General features: G+C 40.0%; 2 protein-coding genes across 2 annotated transcripts in view; one reads left to right on the forward strand and one right to left on the reverse strand.

Moving 5' to 3' along the window:
- Nucleotides 1-13634: 13634 nt before the first annotated feature.
- snai2 (snail family zinc finger 2) lies at nt 13635-15786 on the reverse strand. The gene is made up of 3 exons (XM_059344759.1): nt 15614-15786; nt 14922-15443; nt 13635-14559 (listed from the first exon to the last, which is right to left on the reverse strand). Exons 1-3 carry the CDS (start codon nt 15690-15692, stop codon nt 14378-14380), a joined length of 783 nt encoding a protein of 260 aa, XP_059200742.1. The 5' UTR covers nt 15693-15786; the 3' UTR covers nt 13635-14377.
- Nucleotides 15787-21544: 5758 nt separating this feature from the next.
- The window catches only part of sntg1 (syntrophin, gamma 1), a 43853-nt gene continuing 42077 nt past the window's right edge, over nt 21545-23320 (forward strand). Inside the window, exon 1 of the mRNA XM_059344758.1 lies at nt 21545-22094. The gene's annotated coding sequence lies outside the window, so the exon portion shown is untranslated. The remainder of the gene's footprint in view (nt 22095-23320) is intronic.

The raw sequence follows: 23320 nt of genomic DNA on the forward strand, positions 1-23320 counted from the left end.
GGTGTGAGAAAGAGAGAGAGAAAGAGAGAGAGAGAGAGAGAGGAGGTGTGAAGTGGCTTTTGACAGCACAGCACCTGCTGCGTCCTCATTGCCAGGCAGCGCCTCGCCATTTGTCTCGACTGACCGGTTAGCGCGGACCGATGGGATTAGGAGCTGGAGGGGGGTTCAACCAGGAGGCATGTTGATGGGGTAGGGTGGTGTTGAGAGAGGTGGGGGGATGTTGTTGTGTGATCGGACACACCCTCTGTCATCCCAGTGGAACATTCCAGCTGTCTGTGGCAACTAACACTGCTGTTGTGGGATGATGACGTGTCTGCCCCCACAGGCCCTCGATTCATATCCACTCCTGTGCTCAGTGGCATGTCTCATATTGATGCTATCATCAGTGATCTCCAGCCAGAGGTTTTCTGAGTGTTACTTCAATCGCTAAAGGCCTATATTAGTGTTAATCTAAGCTTCATTAGCATGATCTCCTAATGCAGTCCAAATGTTCCTTGTTGCCTTAAAGTTCCGCCTTATCCCACATCACTCGGTGTCTTCTCAGCCTCTTATCAGCCGTGGTTTTCTTTGTGGCTCATGACACAGCTGGATCAGGTCTTCTGTGATCAGTCCACTGGAATGAAAGCATTGGTGCAGACCAGACAATCTACGAAAATACTCAAAGGCTGTGGTGAATGCAGAGGAATGCACCATTGACAGAGGATATTTATGGCAGGGAAGACTGTGACTACTAGCTTGGAAAGACAAACAATCTGTTTCTCGGAGGGGGATTGTAATATTGATGCAGTGTTTATAAGGCTCATAATTGCAAAATATCACTCCGTACAAGTACTCAGCTGGCTGGTGGCTTATGTTTGAAATCCTAGAGCGCTGAAAAATTTCCGCTTCCTCTTGGAAAACAGGAAAACAGCAAGTACTGTTCAACACAAATAAAAACCGACAGTCCCAGAGGAATTTTAACTTCACTGTAGACAGCTTTTTGGATACTGTTGTTTCCAATACATTTCTGTATCTGTTCTGTCCCAGTGATTACAGAGAAATCCGATCCGAGCCAAAAAACTAGTCACACTGAAATTGTTTTTAAAAATGACTGATGACGTTCTGCCATTTCGGTTTTGGATGCAGATGGTATTTCATGGTGCATAACCTATCGAAATGTGTCATAACACTGAATTCATTATTTTGTGAAAAAGAGGTACAGAAATATCACACCAAGATGGAAGTTAGTTTTTCCTAACTTTCACAAAAATAGAAGTACTCATTTCTAAGTGTGTGTTCAAGTAAAATGATAATAAAATGTTTCTCAGGCAATTCAGACAAGATCAGACTTCCCACACTGAGTTCTTTAAAGGATGTCCATCAACAGAATACTTTATTGTGTGATAAACTTTTTGTTATTTTGGCCCTGCTTCAGACTGTTCAAAACCTTGGCTTCCCACCTCTTCAAACTGAGAACAGGAATGAATGTGTGAGTAACTCAACTGGAAACGAAAACTGAAAGTGTTCTTGTGGTAATGTTTTCTATGAAGGTTCATGGGACTTGTACACATATAGATTTTTGTAAGAGGACCAGTCAAGGGGTCACAACAATTAAGGGTCCATCCTGTAGTAACTATAAATATTAAAATTAATCTTGTGGTAATCCAGCTATTGCGTATCTTGTGTAAAAAGTTGACACAAGGTTAACCTAAGGGTCCAAATTGATTCTTTAGAAAGCAGAAATGTGCTCAATAAATGTAGCATCAGCCTGTCCTTATTATGTGTGAATTAATGCTTGATTTAACCTCTTCAGGCCCGGATTCAGATAAACCAGTCTTAGAGGGGAGACCTACGGTTTGCGTTGTTCCTAACAACCTGTCGACATGTGCAACATGTGATGAGGTGTCCTAAGTAAACAGCTTTGTTTTTAAAAGTACACATGCAATAAAGGTTGGAAACTATAGATTTATAGAACAGATATTAACATTTATAATAGACAATCTTTTTCAAAAACTTTACTTCATAATTTTTAATTACAGTACAGTCAAACAAACTAAAAAGTAAACTTACGAGAAAATACAGTATACAGTGAGTAATGAGACTAATCTAATATAATCCAATGCAACAGTCCTATCCTGATTACTACTCTTGTGAAATTTAATTAACTTTAATTACTGTTTACATGTTGTCAATGCTGATTTAACTCTTATCATTCAACTGTAAGTTGTAATTTGCGTTAATGTTGTATTCATTGCATTGTATTGTATATTAAATGTAGTGCAAAAAACCCTAAAGCACAGCCTCGAAATAAACCACAGAACTAAGTCAACACAGTAACAACTAATGTGGTCTGAAAAAAATGTGACGTAGTTGTTCCCGCAGGGCTTCTGCTGCTGAACATCTTACAGGTGTTTCTATTTTTCTAGTTGTGACATTTTATGTCCTACAACACTTGATGATTTGTTACTTGGATATGCATCATGCAGCAGTAGAGCCACAGATGCTAAGCATAACTTTTTGTTTTTTTCATCTGCTGAGTTGAGCAAAGGAGTCCTACCCATCCCTGGAGAAGCTTCTCCGGAGCTTCACGTCCTGTTGAGGCTTGTCAGCAGAGTACAATACCCAGAGTCTGAATAATGTGGCCGGGAGCTAGTTTATTCAAGCACCTTTTGTTTGCGCTCCATACTCACCTTTTCCCTCGACTGATGATCAGATAACGGCTAGACAGAAAGGACAAAAAACATCCAAACTCTCTCTTGAGATGCCCTTGCTGCCACTGGCTCTTTGTAGAATGTGTCTCAGTGAATACTGTGGACTGATTTCATACCGCGTTATGGTTTTTAAGGCGCATACATCCATCTGAGGAATCCAAAAAATGTCCTCAAAGCAACATTTTTGAGTCTTAAATGTGTCGTGGATGGTGCCTAATACCACTCAGAGGCCCAATGTCATGCCAAAGTACAGGGCGAGCCTTTCTCAAGCCCTCAGAGTATTCTGTTTCACTATTTACCCATAAGTTAAGAGAGGTCATGCAGTAATGTGTGTCCCCGAACAGCTGCTCTTTGATGTCAGTACCTGGGACTCAACGGGGATACACATATTGTAATGACAAGCTCACACAATTTAGATCCAGTTAGTTTTTCTCGCCTTAAAGGAATAGTTGAGAGTGACATAAAATGTTAAGGTAGATTAGAAGATTGATATCACTCTTTGTCAGCTAAGTTTATCTTAAGACAAGGAGTGATAACAGGGGAAACTGATAGCCATGATTTGTTCAAATTAGCCCACCAATTAACATTTTATACCTTGTTTCTTTAATCCATGCAGAAACCAAATTATTAAAACAAGTGTAGGTTTCATGTTTATTTATATTTTACATGTCAGGGACTGTTTCTTGGCCGAAAGCAGTGACTTCTTGGAATCTTGTCACTATCGCCCTAGTGCATTCAAAAGTGATCCAAAAGAACTGCCCGACGTGCTGTTTTTTGCTGTAAAATTTTTCTACATAATCACGCAAAGTTGTTCTGCATTTTGCCAAACATGATTTAATTACTGTCAGACTCAAGTGAGAGGCGTGATTCTGATGATACGGTCCACTTCCTTCCTTATTACCTGAGAATTTGTCACACAAATAATGACGATTCACATTGATTCCATCTCACCAAAACCTCTGTTACTACCTCTGAAGGCAGTACAGAGCCGGGATCACTTGGTCCCCCATTACGCCTCTGGGATGTTCAGACTGAAGGCAAAACGTCACAGAGGCGTAAATATCTTGGCTTGAAACAACAGTCAGAAAGGGGCTTATGAGGCAACCAGCAGAGACTTCAAGTCACTGCTTCCATCCAAGTAAAGCTTCGGTCAAACAGTAATTATACTTACACGAGGTTGGCTTGGGTTTTCGTGATGTAATTTTTTAGCATTTAGAGTGTGTATGCGTCCACTTAACAGTATAACAGGAATTGGTGGTGGATGGGTCAAACAAACTCCAGAATTTCATTCAGGAGACCGATGTTATTGTCCCCTGTGGAACCAAGTCAATATTGTTATTTGGGGACAACCTGTGTTACCGCATCCGTAGCTAAGTTCTAATGTAGCCCAACCCTGTTCTCTTACCCTAACCATAGTCAAGTGGTTTTATTGCCCAAAGTTAATTGTTCCTGTGAACACAGACTTTAAAAAAATAAAAAAACACTACGTATGTAACAAGCAGAAAGTGTCAGTGACTGTCTACCTTATTTACTGGTCAGAAATGAGAGTGGTTGCAATCCGCTCATCTAACTCTTGGCAAGACAACAAATAAGCATAGCTCTCAAAATGTCAAAATAGTATTTTTAAAAAAAAGAGCACAAAATATCCCATCCTGCCTTTTTCATTGAATTTTAAACATAAAAGTTTCAGCTCTTACAAAACAATGTGTTCAGCTCAGTTCAGCTCTTTATTGTCCCTCGAGGGGAGATTGGATTTACAGTAAAGGGCAGAAACACAAACACAACGTACACAAGGACATGGGACATTAATCACACCAGTTAGAGCAAACAACTAAATAAAAAAGATGCATCTGTTCATTAAAAGTATCAAACCCTCTGAATAGTAGCCTTGTGCTACCGACCATTGCGTTCAAGGCCAAGTTCAGTGCAAATTAAGCACATTTATTATTAGCACCTGTATCACCGCCCAGAAGGGACAAAAATCAATTACTCCAAGAATTGTTGGCCAGAGCTGGTAAAGGGGATATGACGCCTTTGACAGGCGACCAAATGAAACAGACCATCACCTTGAATCAAATTAGATTTCTCTCCTCCTAAACATTGTTGCAAACATTTGGGTTTAGACGGTTTAATGCAGAAATGCAACATATTTTACCTTTAATCAACCTGCATACCGCCACTGTGGGGAGCACTGTGAGAGTGTCGCTGTTATGTTTTTCTGCTTTGTTGAGGCTGTTCATGCTGTTGCTGTGGAGTGTAAAAGCACTTAGAAACGGCTGGTGGCCAGACAGCTTTTCCCAACTCTGATTCATCATAATTAGGTCACTGGCTCGGTCTGCTGGCCTCTCAGGGATCATCTTACACTCACACTCTCACACTACTGTGCACCGCCGACGCTGCTCAGAGATCATCAGTGATCAAAATAATATGCCGTGAATGTGCAGTAATGTTTCTCAAATATACAGCAATTAACCCTCTTTTTCCACAATCTGTGTCTAATTATTGTCTTGTGAATCCTTCTCTGACTCGTCTGCTTGCTCTATATTGGTCTCGTCCTGTGCGATTGGTATGGCTTCCGCGAGTGAAATCAATTAAGGATAATGGCCTCATCAGTGGATGTCATGAAAAGTAGCCCCGTAACTTTTTATATTTATATTCAGAGTATGTAATGGATTGGAATAAAAGATACATTAAGATCCACAGCGCTTTCCACAACAGGTAAACACAGCGACTGAATTAATTTGAATAAATGACTTTGGACACAGCTGTACAATTAGAAAGTAAATCCCATTTCCGTGATGATTATTTGTCTTTAAAAATTCTCTGCATTCAGTTTTGTAATTTCTCCTCCTTATCTGGGTGTGAATGAACGCAGCCACAGTTGCGATTGGACCCAAACAGCTGTTAAATATGCGACTTGCATAGACCTAAGCCACTGTTAATTTGTTGCTCAGAGCAGAATGTAATTGTGAAATAGTATAATCACCTCTAAAAGTGGAGATCCAGTGTGAGTATGTGGTGCCTCTGCTCAGCCTGTAGCACACACAGGCTGTATGGAGTTACCTTAAAGATACTGGAGGACAAACAACCATGTGTGCTGTAATTGCAGTAAACATTTACCAACTTATGTAGAGGTTCTGAAGCTTGTTATATCTTTAAATTGTCATTGTTGTTCTCTAGATTGTCTTTGATTCTCATATATCTTTGTCATGAACTGATTCTGTAAAAAAGGCACTATTGTTGCCTGAAATTCATTATGATAACCAGTTACTGACAAGCTACCATCCTGTTTAAACACGCAGTATACTGTATGTGAGGCTCCAGTGGGATCAATTTGCTTGTAACTTCTGATGGCTGTCAAAAGCCTCTGAAGGAGGCATAGCAAGTTTTGAGTTGTCTTACTAAATGAGGAAAATATTAATATTTCATATTTTGAAGATGCTGCAGCTGAAAATAACGATCAAAACATTCCTTTGTGTTATGAATACAAAATGAAATGAAATATGAATGAACAGGTGGAACACAAATAATGGTGATGTATGGTTTGGCTCTTCAGTAAAAAGTGTCTCATTCAAGTTTGTTTAACCAAAAGAGTCAACCTTGAATGTTTTATTTTCTAAAAGTTGCCAGTGCTATATGCCAGATAACATTCAAAGAAAACTTTTGAAAAGCCGACTTTTCCCTGTTGGCTCTACTGTAAGAAACCCGGTCTTTTCGATCCATCCACATTGCAGGGTTTTTTGAAAATATACTTTTTCAGTAGTTGTAAATACTGACATGGAAGATGGAAGACTTTAAATCTGTTCTAATGTGGACATGACCTTAGTTCGTCCTTAATTTTGCTTCTGCATGCGAGAGATTGTCAGCTAAGTGCCTCTTAAGACTTTTTCCAAGGCAAATTATTAACTTTCAACCTTTCAATCTGAACTTTTTCAAATTGGTTGTTAATAAGAGTCAATATGAGTGACTCTGTGAGGCTGTAGTGGGGCACAGTGCTAAATGCTATAAACATTATGCTTACATGCTCACGATGACAACGCTAACAAGCTGATGTTTAGCAGGTAAAATATTTATCTTTTAAACTATCTTAGCCATTTTCTCATATGAACTTCAGACATATGCCAGAGATTCAGGCCCTGACATGGTCTGGAGTTTCACGAATGTAGCGCACAACAGAAATTTGTCCGTGCCAGTCGCATTAGAGTGAGGGGTAGCACCTGGGTACAACATGCAAATGGTAGGACATGACGCAAAAACACAGCAGTCACATAGCCGGTTTGTAATTTAGTCATACACAACCAAGTCTAGCCAGTGGCAGCAGTATAAATACCTGGGCACTGTCTTGGATGATAAGCTGAAATCTGATGCAAACATTGATGGTATAGAGGCAGAGTTTTAATGTAGACAGAACTTGAATTAAAATGCTTTATTCTGCTGTTATTCAGTCTGTACTTTCTTTTAATGTAATCTGTTGGTTCAGACATCTCAGTCTTAAAAACAAAAATAAACTGGGGAAAAAATGGTCAGGCTGTGCTGTAAGATAACGTTTTTTTGCATTAAAAATCTTCAGCAGCTATAGGAAGAAAGCATTATCTCTAAGGCTCGGACCATTGTTTTTGACTCTGTTCGCCCCTCGCATGCTGAGATCCAGCTGCTTCCTTCAGGGCGAAAGTTTAGTTTTCCCTAAATGCAGCACCAATACCTACAGGTTCTCTATTGTCCCATCTGCTATTGCTGCTCTTAACAAGCAATGATGTCAGGTTGTGCTTCTTATAATACTAGTCCATTTAACAGTGAGCGATATTTGTGAACTGTGTTGTGTGCACTATTGCACTTGTGCGTAAGTTGTACTTGTATTTTCTTATACTACTGTCTGTAAATCAAATTGCCCCTTTGGGACATTAAAGTCTTACCCTACCTTACTTCTCTTGCCATTCCTGCAATTCTTTGCTGATATCTGCATTGGCCCTTACCAACAGAAGTTCCCTAATCTCGTTGGCGTCTTTGTGTAAATAACCCTTTTTCTTCATCTTCAGATGTTTTTTTGTTTTTTTTGTCTGGTTTTGCACTAGTCACATGATAGAAATGCCATCAACACGTCAACACATTCTCCATTCACACATGGGCTCAATCGGACTTTGTGTTTGAAAGCTTTCTGGGTAAAGTCGGTTCAATGTCCAGTCCAACTGATTCGGACATTTGCGTACTCACATACAATTTAACTCTATACTCTCATACTGCCTAGATACGCTCAGGATTGCAGTGCATCTGTGAATAAGACTTTAGGTGGTAACACAAGGTACAACTGAGGCTGATGGGAATGTCATCGGTAAGCAGGTATTTGGCCACACTAAAGTAAGAATCAAATTTTAATGAGATGATATTGCTGATGATAATTGTCAGGGGGAACTTAAATTTCAAGTCATCCAGATTCATCCATTTCATGGCGATCCACCAATTGTTATTGCAACATTTCTCTCAAAACCACGATTGTTTACCTTGTGGTGGCGCTGGAGGAATAGTCAGGGGACCAACAAAGGGTAGTTTTTTTAGTATAACAAGGTTGTTAATGGATGGTAGGGATACATTAGTATTTAACAGAAAGTATAGCTACATATCATCGCCAAATAAACAAAAATAAAGGTTGTGTTTACAAATTATGTAGCCCAGGGGGAGGTATGTATGAAAAAAATGTTGGCCCGAAAGTTGAGCCCTGAGGAACTCCATATATGATGTTTGCTCAAGAAAAAGATGAATTTCCACTGGTGAAAATAAAAGTTTCTGTTTGAGAGGAGGGAGATGAATCAGTCAAGCGCAGGGCAGGTAATACCACCCAGTGCTCACGGCGTTCAATTTCAAATTGGATGATCAACGTGTCAAAGGCAGCTCTGAGGTCTAAAAGGATTAAAAATGAGCAATTTGCTCCATCCGCTTTTCAAAGAATGACATCATCATTATTCAAATTAAAAGCAAGTTCCCCCCACTTAGTGTGACTGCAGCTTCTCATCAAAATCTCCTTCGCCTCTGAAATGACAGCATTTAGAGGTACCTGTCAGAACATTATGTGAAAACTCTGATGCCCGTCCAGCATCACCTGGAAATACAGCAGAGAGGACTCTATGAAAACATTATTCGCCTGGTTGGTTTTCATTGAATCTAGAGGAAAAGGACTCGAGACTTGAGTCAGGCGAGCTGCATGTTGAAGGAGATAAAATCCAAATGAATCATATCATGTGGTTATATGCTGGTCACATTTTAGAAATCTATACATATGCATAACACAGCTCATCTTGCATATTTGAGACTGTGCTGAATATGTAGTCAAGAAAAAAGTCAAGGGGTTATACTGAATTCAAATTGTAAGAAATAACAACCACAAGATCGACATGTCTAGTAATTATTTTGTGACCTTGCCTAAACCTGAATGTTTCCAGTACCGTAATAAATTAAATTTGATCGGCCAACTGTCATGCCCCTTCAGCCTTCCTCCATCCACGCAGATCAACGACCCAATAAAGTAGCTGGGAATTGCTTATTTAGACATCTATACATATTGAATTGAAGCTTTGTGTATTGTCTTGTGCTTATATTGTGTATCATGTATGATGAATATAACAGTTTTGTTGCAGGGGAACGTCATTTTTGGGAGACGAGGCTGAATATTCTTATGTGCCCCATATCAGATTGGAATTTGTCAGTGTATCAATTTTAAAACCGGCTAAACTGCTAAAATGGGTCATTTTTCTGTTTCTCTCATTATGTGGCAAATCTTTTCCCCAAAAAGGGTACATGACCTTCTTGATCAGAAAATAGAGAAAATAAAAACCCAGCTAAACTCCTGCTGAAGCTAACTAGCCTAGCAAAGCAACAGTAACTTTTTGAGCTTTTGAGTTTAGTGGAATTCATGTGATTTGGTTTTAACAACCTAGCTTCAAATCACATATTTAGATTTGTTAAATTATATATTGCCTTTTTATATTGCTAGCAAATGTCATATATTTAATGAACTATCAACTCAGTATAGCCCACTGCTTCTGTTGTTGTAATACAGCTGAATACATTAATGAACACTTACATTGTTCATATATGTTCTTATCTCTGCTTACAGCTACACTCTAGTGTGGCCTTTGTACTATAAACAATTGATTATACCACTCATAGATGCTAAATAGTGGGTTTAAAATGATCTGTTAGAGAGTGAAAAGCTTTCATAAAAAGAACAACTCTCGGTCTGTCAAATCATCTGTGGTCACAAAGGGCCGTGTTGTTTACAGAGATGATCTTTTACAGCTGTGGTCATGGGGTTTTGTGGGTTGAACATTAAGGAGGAAATACAATCAAGTAAATATGATCACAGGATCTTTTGACAGCTGACCTCTGCTCGACAAGCAGGCAACAAAAAGAGACCACAGAGCTATTGATTAAGACAACACAGCCTCGTCTGTCTCTGCTGGACTCTTCACTTCAGTGCTCGTAATGACACACCGAACAAAAATCATTTCTGACCTACATGGAGGGTCAGCACCATTTCTCAGTGCGCGACTGCAGCCTGCCACACATCAAACAGCCGGTCACCTCCTTAGTTCTTCCCCCCAACTAAACTAAAATTTCAACATTTTCACATTAAACCTTTTATACTTTAATGAGATAAACACATAAGACAGCAGCGAAACTTCAGAAGAATACATCTTCCCTGGTGATTAAATTATACTCGCTCGATCTGCATGAATCCAATTTATCAACAAATAGAGCGCCCATGCAAAGGACGCCACACAATTAGAGGCAAACAGTATTATCTGGAGAATATGCACCTCGAGCTGAAAAAGCAGCACCATTCTAAGTAGCTACCCAGTCACTTGAGGAGACAACAAAAATGAAAGAGAATAGTCTTTAACACGAAGCGGGAGCTCAATAAACAGGCAAACATTCCTCAGGGCGGTCGGAGTAAAGGGGAATACACAATCATCTCCTTTCTGATGTGGTGGGGTTAGAGCGGAGCGCTGGGGATCACTTCCCGGCTAGGACAATCAGACCTCAGAGGACGCCCTTAACTTTATTTGTTCCACTTGATGGTCATAAAGGAATCATACTCCCTGATTCACCATAAAGTCAGCATGTTGCTGAGAGATGAGCCCTCCTTTACGTCAAACACACTGCTCTCTGAGGCTGCTTTGGATTTTTATGTGGCCCCCAAGCACTCATATGTGCAGAGTGAGGACAGTTATTTTACATGTGATATGAAAGGCATGATAAAATAAACAGTATTATGAATTTAGGCTTTAATAATTGTCAAAAAAACAAGTATGGGCTGCAGAATAACATTTGTAGACAGATTTGACAAAATTATATTTTATTTGAACCACTGTTGCAGTAAATAATCGATTAATTAATTATTTCTTCATGTATTATTGTCATTTTTCAAGCAAAAAGGCCAACATTCTGAAATGGCTGCTTTTCTTTGTCATATATGAAATTAATCAGAATTTTTTTTAGGTTTGGACTGATTAATGAAATATAAGCAATTTAAATCCACTACTTTGGGAATTAATAAACATATTATTGGTACTTTTCACAATTATAAAAAATAAAATGTATGAACAAAAATAACAAAATTGAGAAAATAATATGCATGTTCAACCTGTATGTTCATTTCTTGAAGGGAACTGCGGAAGAAAGCAAAATTAATTTCATGATTATCTTTGAGGTTTTGGACTGATTGTCAGATGTAACAAGCAATTCCAATACATCATCTTGGGGCTGCGGAAAAGATTTGGGGTATGTTTCACAATTTTCTTACACTTGATAACCAAAAATGAATCAATTAATTGAGAGTATAATCAGCAGAGTCATCGATTAGGAAATACATTTTATGTTGCAGATCTTATTTGAACTTTAAAATGACAAAAGATTCCATTCAGGCCTCGTATATCTTGATTTTTGTTGACTTTTTAAATTTTTTAAAAAAACTGAGCACATTTCATCACAATATTTAAACTGAATATCTTTTGGGTTTGGCCTTGTTTTTGAATAAATCAAGCAAGTTGAATACATTACCATGGGTTATTATGGGCATATTTAAAAAAAAAAATGAATCAATTAACTGACGTAATAATCAGCAGAGCCATTAATAATTAAATTAAGTATTAATTGCAGCCTTTTTTTGCACTGAAAATGATAAATGGCTTAATTCAGGCCTCAGATATCTTGATTTTAGTTGACTTTTGGAAAAGAACTGACCACATTTTACCTTACCATCACAATAACTTAAGCCAAATAAAATGAAAATGACAGCTAAAGTAAAGTTGACTGGCAAAAACATATTTGCACTGAATATGATAAGTGACTCAAGCCTCAGATATGCTCATTCTAGTTGACTCTTGGGAATAAACAAATCAAATTTCATCTTATCAGCTCAGAGATTCTTCTTCTTTTTATCTGATTGCACAAACACCCAGAGGCTATCTACCTGCGTTCGGCATCTATGGGATTCTCAAGTCAAACAAACAGTGTGACTATTAACAGTTTCCACCTAACAAATATTTGATCTCACATTCTTTAACACATCTTCTAATAGCCATATGCTTGAAAACAAACGAGTTCCCGCTCCTTCCCCTCTCCTTCCCCTCCCACTATCAACAAAACGGATAAATCAAATATTCATGTTGGAGGGGGAAAGCATTTAACATGTTGTTGTTATCTGAGAAATCAGTCATGCAGTTAATTGTTGTTGTAAAAGGCGAAATCTTGCAAGCTTATGAAGCTAATTGGCATTACGCATTCATTGTTTTTCCTCTCTGACACTAGTATGATAAAGTGTTGCCTATGGAATAAAAGATATTAGAGGGTGAGGACAAACGGCTTCGCTATCTCAGCAGTATTGGAGTTTAGAGTGCCCTCTTGATGCCATTTTACTTTTATGAGGCAAATGATCTGAATAATGGGAGCTGCTGCTTGTAATGTTTCCACATTAGGTCATGGATGCGGCACCATCAGCGGACCTGTGGCTGTGGTTTTGTATCCTCCTGGTTGCACCTGCTTTCCAGAGAGGTTGCTCAAGAGCCCCGCAGCCACCTGGCCCGAACCAAAGCGCCGCGGCGAGCACCTGGAATAGCTCGACGATGACTCACAGTGAGGAGAATCTACCTACAGGGGAGTTCAGCTCCCTCACAGCAAGAAAAACAAGTGTCTGTTTGTCAGATCACATCTCTCAGGTCAGCAGCTTTTGGGTATTAGGGCAAACGGGAACACACTCTGGGGTTTGTTAGAAAGAGTTCAACTTTGAGTGTAACCCTTAAGGCGTTGCACTTTTTTGCACACTAATCTCTATCTTCTGCAAGTAGACAGCATATGGCAAAAGACAACAAAATGTAGCCCGAGGAAGTCTATTTAATCTTTGATGGCAAGCATCCCAGAAATTCAAGGAGGTTGTCAAAGCAAATGCAAATTTGAGCTTTTTGTGAAAACATATTAAAATCTAGATATCTGAGCGCACTGTGTCCCTGCAGTGATTGTTATTATTGAGCCGGAAGATATTTAAAAAAACACAGTTTCCTCAAGTTACAGTACATACAATGATGACATGAGATTAGGATTTCTTTCGAAAAAGAACTACACTCTCGCGTTTAAACTTTACACACAGTGAGGCAAAGAGACTCAAGGGCCCTCAAAGGGTATAACAAGTGAGTGCAGATCAATATAGCTAGTATGTGTTAAATTTCAAGATTGTTTGATGTCTGGACAGGTTCACAGGGAACAGGTTCAGGCCTGATTCAGAGCTGAGTCACCTCTCTCCTCATTTTTACATCTCCATAACATGAGATGGTGCAAACCGGATTAAATATCATCTGCTTTTTGTGCAAGTTATTCCGTTTGAAGCATGTGACAAGAAGCTGCTCGAACACCAAAGGCTTCACTGATGAAAAGCAACCTGAAAGATGTCAAAAATTATACAAAAAAGTCATGAAACTTTATTTCTTAAAGTGTCATGAAGATACGAAAATATCAAATTCATTCAGCATCACAGTTTTCACTGCAAATATACAATCATCTCAGTCACGCTTACATTCAATATATAAAAATATAACAGGAAACTGTTGTTGAATAATACATATTGCCAAGTAAAACTGAGGCACTTGAGAAAAATTGTTCTGCTATTTGAGTGCTGGCAAACTGTTTCTAATGACTGTGCAAAAGTTATAAAAAAAATTCCACAAAAAAAAAAAAAAAGTTTGCACTTGTTCCCTAAGTAACAATGGCTTCAGTATTCCTCTAGTTACATGTGTACTGTCATTCATAATGCGCCTTTTGGTATCGTTTTTGTGGTGCGTATCAAAAAAGTGGAGGACTGCATAACAGCCATTTAGAGACACTGGTACAAAACACTGAAGATAACATTGTGAAGGCATATAAAACATTCTAGACATGCAGGAAAGTGCATGAATAGCACAGGTAGGTGAGTACATGACATGACAAAGCTCGATTGCAATCACAGAAACGCTGCTGGAAACAAGAAGCATGTGAGCTATTTCTCACTCTGAAATGAAATGGACCGATGTAGAGGGGGAAAAAAGTCTGCATATTTTGGAAACAAACCCCCTTCGATGTGATTCCCTGACAGTTCTCCTGGAAAAATAAAGAAGCAAAGAGTTTTTTTTTCTTTTTTTCTGCTGGTGGAAAAGTATCCTAGTTCAGTGTGCTACACAACAACCAGATTCCTCATGCTTGTGCAGAAGAGACATCCTGGAGAAGGTTTTGGAGCAGTTCTTGCATTGGTATTTTTTCACATCCGAATGGGTCTGTAGGTGAGCCCTGAGATTGGACCTGTCTGCAAAAGCCCTGTTGCAGTGAGGGCAGGAGAATGGCTTCTCTCCTGTCAAGGGGGGGAAATGAGAAAGAAGACATTGTGAGAGATAGTACACAGATGTGTGAATAAAAATGTTACAGGACGCATTTTTTCTGGCTGGTTTCAATGGACCACTTTCAAGAAAAGCTTTCTATTCTGTTGCTGCTTGTAACCCCACTTTGTGCAAAAAAAAATGTGCAGTATTTTCTTTTCAGCACACCATCAAAAGTAAACCTACAAGAAATAATATGTTTTCACAGCAATACGCCTCACAAAGCTGCTGTGATCTGTGAAACATGCTCTTAAATCATGCACTAGCAGCAAAAGCCCACAACAGATATTTTGCCTGTTCTCTCAGAAGGCCCCTCTGTTATTCCCCATCCACTCACCGGTGTGCGTCCTGATGTGTCCTTGGAGCAGCCACGGTCTGGAGAAAGCTTTCCCGCATATTTTGCAAACACAAGGCAAAGTGTGAGTCCTGATGTGCATTTTGAGAGCTCCCAGGCTCACATACTCCTTCTCGCAGTATTTACAACTGAAGGATTTCCTCGTTTGGGCGTCGCAGTGCAGCTGTTTATGCTTGAGCAATCCAGAGTACGTGGAGTAGGACTTACTACACAAACTACATTGGAATTTCTCTGCCTCCACTCCGTGAGGGTCCGTCAGTTTGGGCAGCATCTGCTCGTCTTCATCGCTCCTCGGGCTTTCAGAGCCGCTGTGGTCTTTAGAGGAGGTGTCGGAGAGCGATGAGGGGTATCCAGAGATGGGGGAGAGGTCACTAGGGAGCGGAGACAGCGGCAAGTTGCTGGTAGTCCACACTGTGATGGGGCTGTACGCTGCCGGGCTCAGGATCTCCGGCTGGGGGATGACAGGCATGGGGAGGCCCCTGTAGATGTGCGGCGTGAAGAACACTGAAAATAAAGAAAGTCAAATTAATGATCATGTGTTGTCATCGCGTGCGCAGTCAGGAGCACAGATTTCAAAGTCGGACAATAAGTTTAAAAAGTTTCTGCAGCGCGGCTGCACGTAAGAAACATCATAAAAACTTTCTTAAGTCGGACTTTTACTTTAAAAACTTTACCTGTTGGGCTCTCCAGCTCACTATAATTTGGCTTCTTTGCGGAGTTTATGTGTTTCTTGACTAAAAAAGAGCGTGGCATCTTGAGAAACAAGTGGACAACTTTTGGCAAACTTTTTCTCTCTTGGAAAATGCAGCGGCGACTTTACTGTGTGAAGACGGAAATCCTTATTGCTTAAGTCCAGTGGAGTGTCATGATGCGGCGCTGCGCTCTTGGAAACAGTGCAGTGAGTAGCTGTAAAGAGCTGTAAATACTCCCCATCAGGTGCATGGGAGGAGCCATGCACTGTCATTTACATATACTGGGACCTCAAACCAATTAAATCTCGCTTTTACCACGGAGCTTAAAAACGCGCTTTTAGCCTATGGGAGCACAAAACCCCCTGAAGGGGCTGGGTTAGTGCCATTACTCCAGTCAGACAGGTGCTTTGTGCAAGACTTGTGTGTGTTACATGATGCAAGTGTACATGACATCATATTGTTGCAGTAAATACCAAAAGTAAACCAAAATGAAAAGTGAAGAACAGTTTTTTCAAATATTCCTGCAACTACAGATACATAAAAGAATGAAGTGCATGGAAAATAAAAGGAATAAGAGCTACTGGGTGACAGACAGGCCTATTTAAAATGCCATTTCTAATGCAATCACTCCACAGAGTGTGCATGTTGCTACTGAGGATTGTTGTGTTACAAACCTCTGGGGACTTGATTATCCTGTATGGGTGGCATATTTGAATTTGAAACCAACACCAGCTCTTCTAATGATGATGATAACGACTCGATTGAAGGAAGAGGGAAGATTTATTGTCTATATTTATCCACATAGTCTCTCTAGCTATATATATACAACTCTATAAAACAGACAAATCTTTTGACTTCATGATCAAACCAACAACCCTTACATTACATTTCCAGGATTCATAGTTGAGGGAAGATATACAAGTAAATATGGAAGTTTCCTGTATAAAAGACAATGAAGTCTTGAGTAGAACTTTAAATATCTTCTGAATTGTTGGACTTCCCTTAATCAATATTAATTGAAATCCAAATCACCATCTCTTTGCTAAAATCTGCTTTGAAAAGGAACTTAATTAACACAGTTTTATGACACTTCAATGATTTCATAGCATTTCAATTTGCAAACAGTAACTTCTATGCAAATGGAACATTTCTATTGACTGTATTACTGCTTAGTCTTGTATCTTTGATGAATTATTGATTTTAAGTAGGGATGGTATCTTCATAAGCCATTCTTGGTGTTTAACCTCTCCTAAACAATGTCCAAACTTTTTTATGTTATTCATATTGTCATTACATATGTGTATATGTGCAAATAAATATATAAATAAATAAACTGGACCAACCTGCATGCTGCCATCCACATTCTCATTCTGTGGCTCTGCCAGAGGATGGCCCTTCCTAATGCAGTTGTGTGTGCAGAAAGCCACACATTTCCCCACCAATAATGCAATAAGGAATTCCTCCTTGAAATGTAAATTTAAGAGTAATTCCCTCTCAAGGTCAGACATGATACCATAATCAAATTTATCCCTGCTGCTGCTGCAGGAGCTGAACTGGACAGAGACAGGCAAACTTAGCAGTCTACGCCCCCTTGTGTTCAACTCAGCTCTTCTGAGCGGGGCGAGGGCTGAACATCCAAAAGTAGAGGAAACACACATACAAAGGCGAAGGCTTAGCTATGGTGATATTGAAAAAGCAGCACCTGGAGCAGTTTGATTGGCTAGGTCAGCAGATATGAAAAGCTCCTTATGTCTGGGGCAAGCCTTAAGTTAATTGTGAACTGCTTATCTTATCTAGAAAACATAATTGCAGATCATGAATAGTTTTCCTTTGTGCCCGCTTGGATTATAAAGGGAAAGGAAGGTTATCTGTGCATAATAACTCCAGGCTACTGTCACACATTCAGCACACTTTATGGCAAGTAGGATGTGTGAGAGTGCTGGTGTTTGGTGGTGATCCAGCAGAAAACATTGTGCATCATAAAAGATAATGCTTTGACATCAGTATTACCTACACACCATACTATATTCGAGAGAGCATGCATGGTCAGGTAAAAAAAAGAAACAGCCTTCCTGCAGTTTTCATGCTTCAGTACTGCTCTCTGCATTCAGAGCATGTGGATGCTGTTCCACTGACAGTAATGAAGGGGGAGTGAGAGCACGGTGTGCCGACTCAAATCATATCACTAATTCTGAAAAGCAGAGGCTGTAGTTTGTGAACTCGAAAATTAATTAACAGAAGGAAAGCCATGTATCCTTGGCCCTGCATTGTGTCATCGTGGGATAATGTAACACCAGCAAAAATGTGTTCAATTAAACCGGGAACACGCTTTTGATTTTGGTCAAGCACAGGTAAACGGATAACATTGTTTGAAAGGCAGCAGGAGCAGCAGTGATGAAACATTATCTACATGATCTCATTTTATGTTCCAGCAGTGTAGATAAATACCCATCTACATACATATGATGTCTTGTTGAATACAAATTTTTATATTGTCCATCGTTCATCATCTTTAAGAAAACAAACACGGTTAACTTCCCAATTACAGTGTGGATAGTGAACAACTGGACCGAGAAGTGATTTTTTTTTCTTTCTTTTAGTTTTTTTCTTCTTTGTTTTGTAATTGCCTTTCCATCCCTCATTATTTTTATTTAATGTAATCCTGCTTATCGTGCCTTGAGTTTTTGGGAGCAGTCTTTGTAGAAGCTTTTAGCCTCCTACCTCTCCTGCACAGGCTTTTGTTTACTTTGAATCCACATATATCTAGTGGAGGTCTGTGTGTATAACCCCGATTCCAAAGCAGTTACGATTCTGTGTAAAAACTAATTAAAAACAGAATGCATGAAATTCATAATAAGCTATATATATTTACATAAAAACAAAAGTTTCCCAATTTTAGTATGAGATATCTTGTCTTTGTACTGCCTTCAATTGAATGCAAAGGATTTGGCAATCAATGTATTTTGTTTTATTATGTTTTTCACAGCATCCAAACTGCTTTGGAATCAGCAGTTGTACGTATGTGAATGCCTTTTTTTTTCTCACATCAAACAGCCATTCTAAAGGATATACAGTATGTGCACAAACAAATAAAATAAATCATATAAAAATACACAATGTAAGATTACTCAAAGCCCCCCAAAACCTGGTTTCAAATCTGACATATTATCAATACCATTACACATTCATACCATTCATGACAAAATAAGCAGTATATGTAATATTTATAGTTTAAACATGCTAACATGCTTCTTCAGCACAGTGTGGGTTTGATCAGATTTGCCTCACAGTGTTGGCAGCATTTTGATTCAAATGTTGGTAATTTTTAACTCAACTCAGCCTTGTCCACTTTGAACCAGTTTTTAATGCTCAGACACAAACAGATAAATATGTTATGTTAAACAGCCAACACTGGATCCAACTTGAGCAGATAATTGGTTATTCACGACCCCATCTCCCATAGAGGCTGGTTGAGAAAATGTGTTTTATAGGGATGCACCAATCCAGTTGTTGTGATGCCAAATTTGATAATTGAATTCAGGATGTGGGCTGATAATGGTTACTAATTCACAGGGTGTAGATTTCTCTTCAACATTTTGGGGGCACATAGAAATTTTGTGCATCGCACTTAATTCCCTGCATTCTGGTGAATTTTTTGCACCAATTTGTGTCTTTTCTGCATCATTTCAGGATATAAATATCATGGTATCTCCTGCATCAGCCATGCATAGTTGCTTCAACTTCTTTCTGTTTGGTTGATGCTAGAATGGATGATCAGGAGCGACTACCTATCCCCAATAGGCTACTTTAATCATTCTCCCCTCATTCTCACCCTCTAGCATTTACCTTTCAGTTTATTGACAAAATGCAACCATTGCTTTTGAGGTTGCATACAGCCCCCTACTGTACTGGAGGCATTTTTGCATCTATGAGTCACGTTCCAGCAGTTTGTTGAAAAAAAAGTCCTCTGCTACGAACATTATTTCTTAGTTTCTTTTGTTCAGACAAGGGTAAGTAGGAGATGTTTTTACCTGACATGTTTCGACTGACAACTTCAGTCTTCTTCAGAGGTGTCAGCTGATCGCTGTGACGTGTCTTTTTGTGGAGTTCCGCATTCAGAAGCAGACAAAATGAAATTGCTGGAAATGCTATGAACATGTTTCGAGTGAAGGGACAAATGCATATGTTCTAAATACTGAGTGGGACTAACCCAGTCAGCAGAATAAAATTACTTGGTAGATTCAGGAAAGGATTCTGGTTTGGGTTCAAATAAGTATGTTTGTTACGTATCTTAAATTTTACTCTCACATTCACATTGGACACAAGCTGCAGTCTCCTGGGAGGAAGTCCAGTGTCTGTTTGAGTCATCCATCTAGCTCGACTTCAAACGTCTGCCGAGTGTAACACTTGTTGACTTCCGGAGCACTTGTTAGTTAGTTAGTTAACCTGGAGCATCTTATACATACACTAAATTGTTCCAAATATGTTCAATCAACATATCTTTGGTTTGCAGAAACATAAGATGCCAACACTTTTATCTGGCCACTGGGCTGAGAGGACAGGTCCTCCAAATATGTATGCCAATGCGATACCAGTGCTGTCTTTTTCCCAAATTTAAAGTCTGTAAATCTCACTGTGTGTAAGACCTTGGAATGATTTTTATGTTAGGTTTGAACAGGCCAGGAATTGCAAGGCAGTCCGTCACTGCATTAATGTGACAGATAGTGGAAAAAAAACAATTCTGGGCTCAATATTGGTGAGCCAGAATATCAGCATCTGATTAATAAAACAGTGAAACCGGTACAGGTAGGTTTGATTGGTTAAAAACATACAGTAAGGTCAAATGTAGTGCTCTAACAAGGCCTCTGATGAGACCTGAAGGTGATACAAGAGCTATAATCTGGGTGTGAATTATCTTTGGTTTGCTAATGGATCACAGTTAAGCCATTAGGATGGAGAGGGATGGAGAGCCTTGCAGTGGAATTAGAGAGGTTGGTGTTGTAAAGGAAGTGTGATGTGACTGAGCACTTCCATTTAATCATGCCAGCGGATGACCCTGAGCGCAGCTGTAGGCTGCAGGACCAACAGGGTACTGGTCCAGAGCTGCAGGATTTCTCCTTTAATTAAACAATCCCTTCCAGAATAAAAGACTCAGTCTGTGCTGGATTCAAGGCTTAAATGTTGCACGTGGTCCTCAGCTTGTGAATATTTGCTGTCTATGACGTGCTGCTAAGGTTGGTATGGGAGCACGAGATGTCAGAAGAGTCAGCTTGCATCATGTGGGGAAACAGCGGGAGTCTTCAGCTGGCATGATGACAGCATGGAAAATAAGGTGCACCTGGTCAACTCTGTGCAGCTGCTCACGCGAGGGCCTCAGGGAAATTGTCCAAATACTACTGAGTGACTGTACACACAGACTCTCTCTCTCTCTGTCTCGCTGTCTCTCTCTCTCTCTCTCTCTCTCTCTCTCTCTCTCTCTGTTCATTGACAAGACAAACTGAGTCATGAGAGTCTGACTGTGCAAAGACTGAGAAAATCCACCCATGCTTTAGCCTATTTTCTCTTTTTAAATGCCATTAAGCTCAGGAAAGTTGCAAGCATTCATACAAACACACACACACACACACACACACACACACACACACACACACACACACACACACACACTGGCCTTTAATGTGAAAATAACTTTGCAGTATGGGCGTTGAAACAAATCAAATATTCTTCTTCTATTTGCCGCAGATATCTCATCTGTAAGCGGACAAACCTTGGGATGAATCCCGAGTGAATTCTCTCTCTCTCTCTCTCTCTCTCTCTCTCTCTCTCTATCTCACGCACACACGCACACACACACACACACACACACACACACACAGGACCGCAGTGCACGCAAATGTAATTGGCAGAAAAAGGGAGAAAACGCTTCGCAAGATGTTTGCGCGTTTTTAGCGCGGCTGTAATGTGGGACAGAGCCGCAGACGTCCCTGGGAACAGTAAAAAAAAAGTAGAAGCATGTAATATTAATGGATCCAGAGTTGTGCGGGTGCCTTGGGTAAACGAAGTCGATTGACGCGCGCGTTAAACCAGCCGCATGTGATTTCCAGCTTCAGTCATTTTGGCAGCACGATGCGAGAGAGAGACAGGCACGGAGCTGTGAAACCGGACCCTCTGCCAGAGATGTCGACGGAGAGGAATCCCTGAAACAACCGCTGCCCAGGAAATATGGACAAATCTTGTTTTGTGAGCGAGTGCGGGCTGTTTTTCTCTCGGTTTTCTGCACATCGCTACAGAGTATAGTGGACCAGGATGCCGTGTGGGCGATGCTGCCACAAGGGATACATTGTCATTTAGCAGAGATGTTTTAGCAACCGTTGCATAAATTAAAATAAGAAAGCCCGTCACATGAGGGATTGGAGTCCAAAGGGATCTAATAAGACATCACCACCTGTTACTAGAAAATCAGGTAAGCCTCACAGATTTTTTTGGGCTTTTACATTCCCACTGCCTCATAATACAGTGCGCGGCGAACGTAGTTAATTATTATGCCGAACAGCCATGAAACGAAACATTAATCGTTTGCAATGTACTTTTTTGAGATGTAATCTGCCTTAACGCTGCGCACTAAGATTTATGTACCAATCGCCCATAAGATCCGATGACTAAAGGCACCACATCCTCTATTTGTCTCATTTCTGTGATGCACTGAGCTGAACACTTCACTTCTAATGGGCCTCATGATGAAACACGTTTTCATTATTGTATGATTTGCAGGGAATATGTACAGAAAGCTTCACATTGGCTCAGTGCAGGTACACCCGCAGTTCTCCAGCCAGTGCAGTGGCAGCAGACCTCTTTTCATCCATATAGTGCTATTCAGCAGCAGCGTTCAAGTACTCTCTCTGCACTGTATGCCAATAATCGACAACGTACCTACTTTTTTTCATAAAAAAAATAGGCCATTTTATAGCTCAAACGTCAATCAAGTATTCACAAATCGCTCATCTGCATCTTCTTTCTGGAAAAAAGCACCGAGGCAACGTCCATCTGTGATAAACCTGAGGAGTATTTCAGCTCAGCCTGCTACTGCTGCTGCTGGTCCAGTGTGTTTTATTAGCCTCGCAGAAAGCTCCTGAATCCTCCAGTGTTTCACAAAATTTATGTTGCTTCTTTAACTGTAAACTGCACACACAGGCAGGCCTGTTTTTCCCATTAAGGGGACAGACAATCAGTGCAGTTTGTGTCTAAAAAGCCCACTGAGATGCAGAAATCAGACCTCACATGAGCGATATCTGTGCTCGTACAAGCATATTGAGCTGAGCTAAGCTGCTCCATTTGCTGGTCAGAGGTCAGGAGCAATCTGTTTGATGTACTGGAGGTCTCACTACCTACAGATGGAAAGACTTTGACATGTCATTGATGATTTTATGCCTTGGCACTAGTGTCCCCTCCCCCCTATTTCTGCTTATGTCCTAAATCAAAAAGCAGTTTGGCCAAGTGACAGAGGTACACTGGCAGAAAATCAGGCCTGAGTGAAATAGTGTCAGTCACGTCCGGTCAATATGTCAGAGAGAGCCAGGGACAACTTGTTTGAATTCTCTATATACTATGTCACAGTCTGGATCTGCTGATAATTGGGGAAAAAGCTGTATGTCACAAAGTTTTACCCGACACAATGACGTTCTAAAGCAC

The sequence above is a fragment of the Centropristis striata genome, chromosome 11, assembly GCF_030273125.1.
Source record: "Centropristis striata isolate RG_2023a ecotype Rhode Island chromosome 11, C.striata_1.0, whole genome shotgun sequence".
Classification (NCBI taxonomy): domain Eukaryota; kingdom Metazoa; phylum Chordata; class Actinopteri; order Perciformes; family Serranidae; genus Centropristis; species Centropristis striata.

Coding starts and splice junctions, on each gene's coding strand:
- snai2 (XM_059344759.1), bottom strand. CDS start 15,692: ATGCCACGCTCTTTTTTAGTCAAGAAACACATAAACTCCGCAAAGAAG. Junction 15,444..15,613: donor TGAGCTGGAGAGCCCAACAG/GTAAAGTTTTTA, acceptor CTTTATTTTCAG/TGTTCTTCACGCCGCACATC. Junction 14,560..14,921: donor ACACATCAGGACGCACACCG/GTGAGTGGATGG, acceptor CCCCCTTGACAG/GAGAGAAGCCATTCTCCTGC.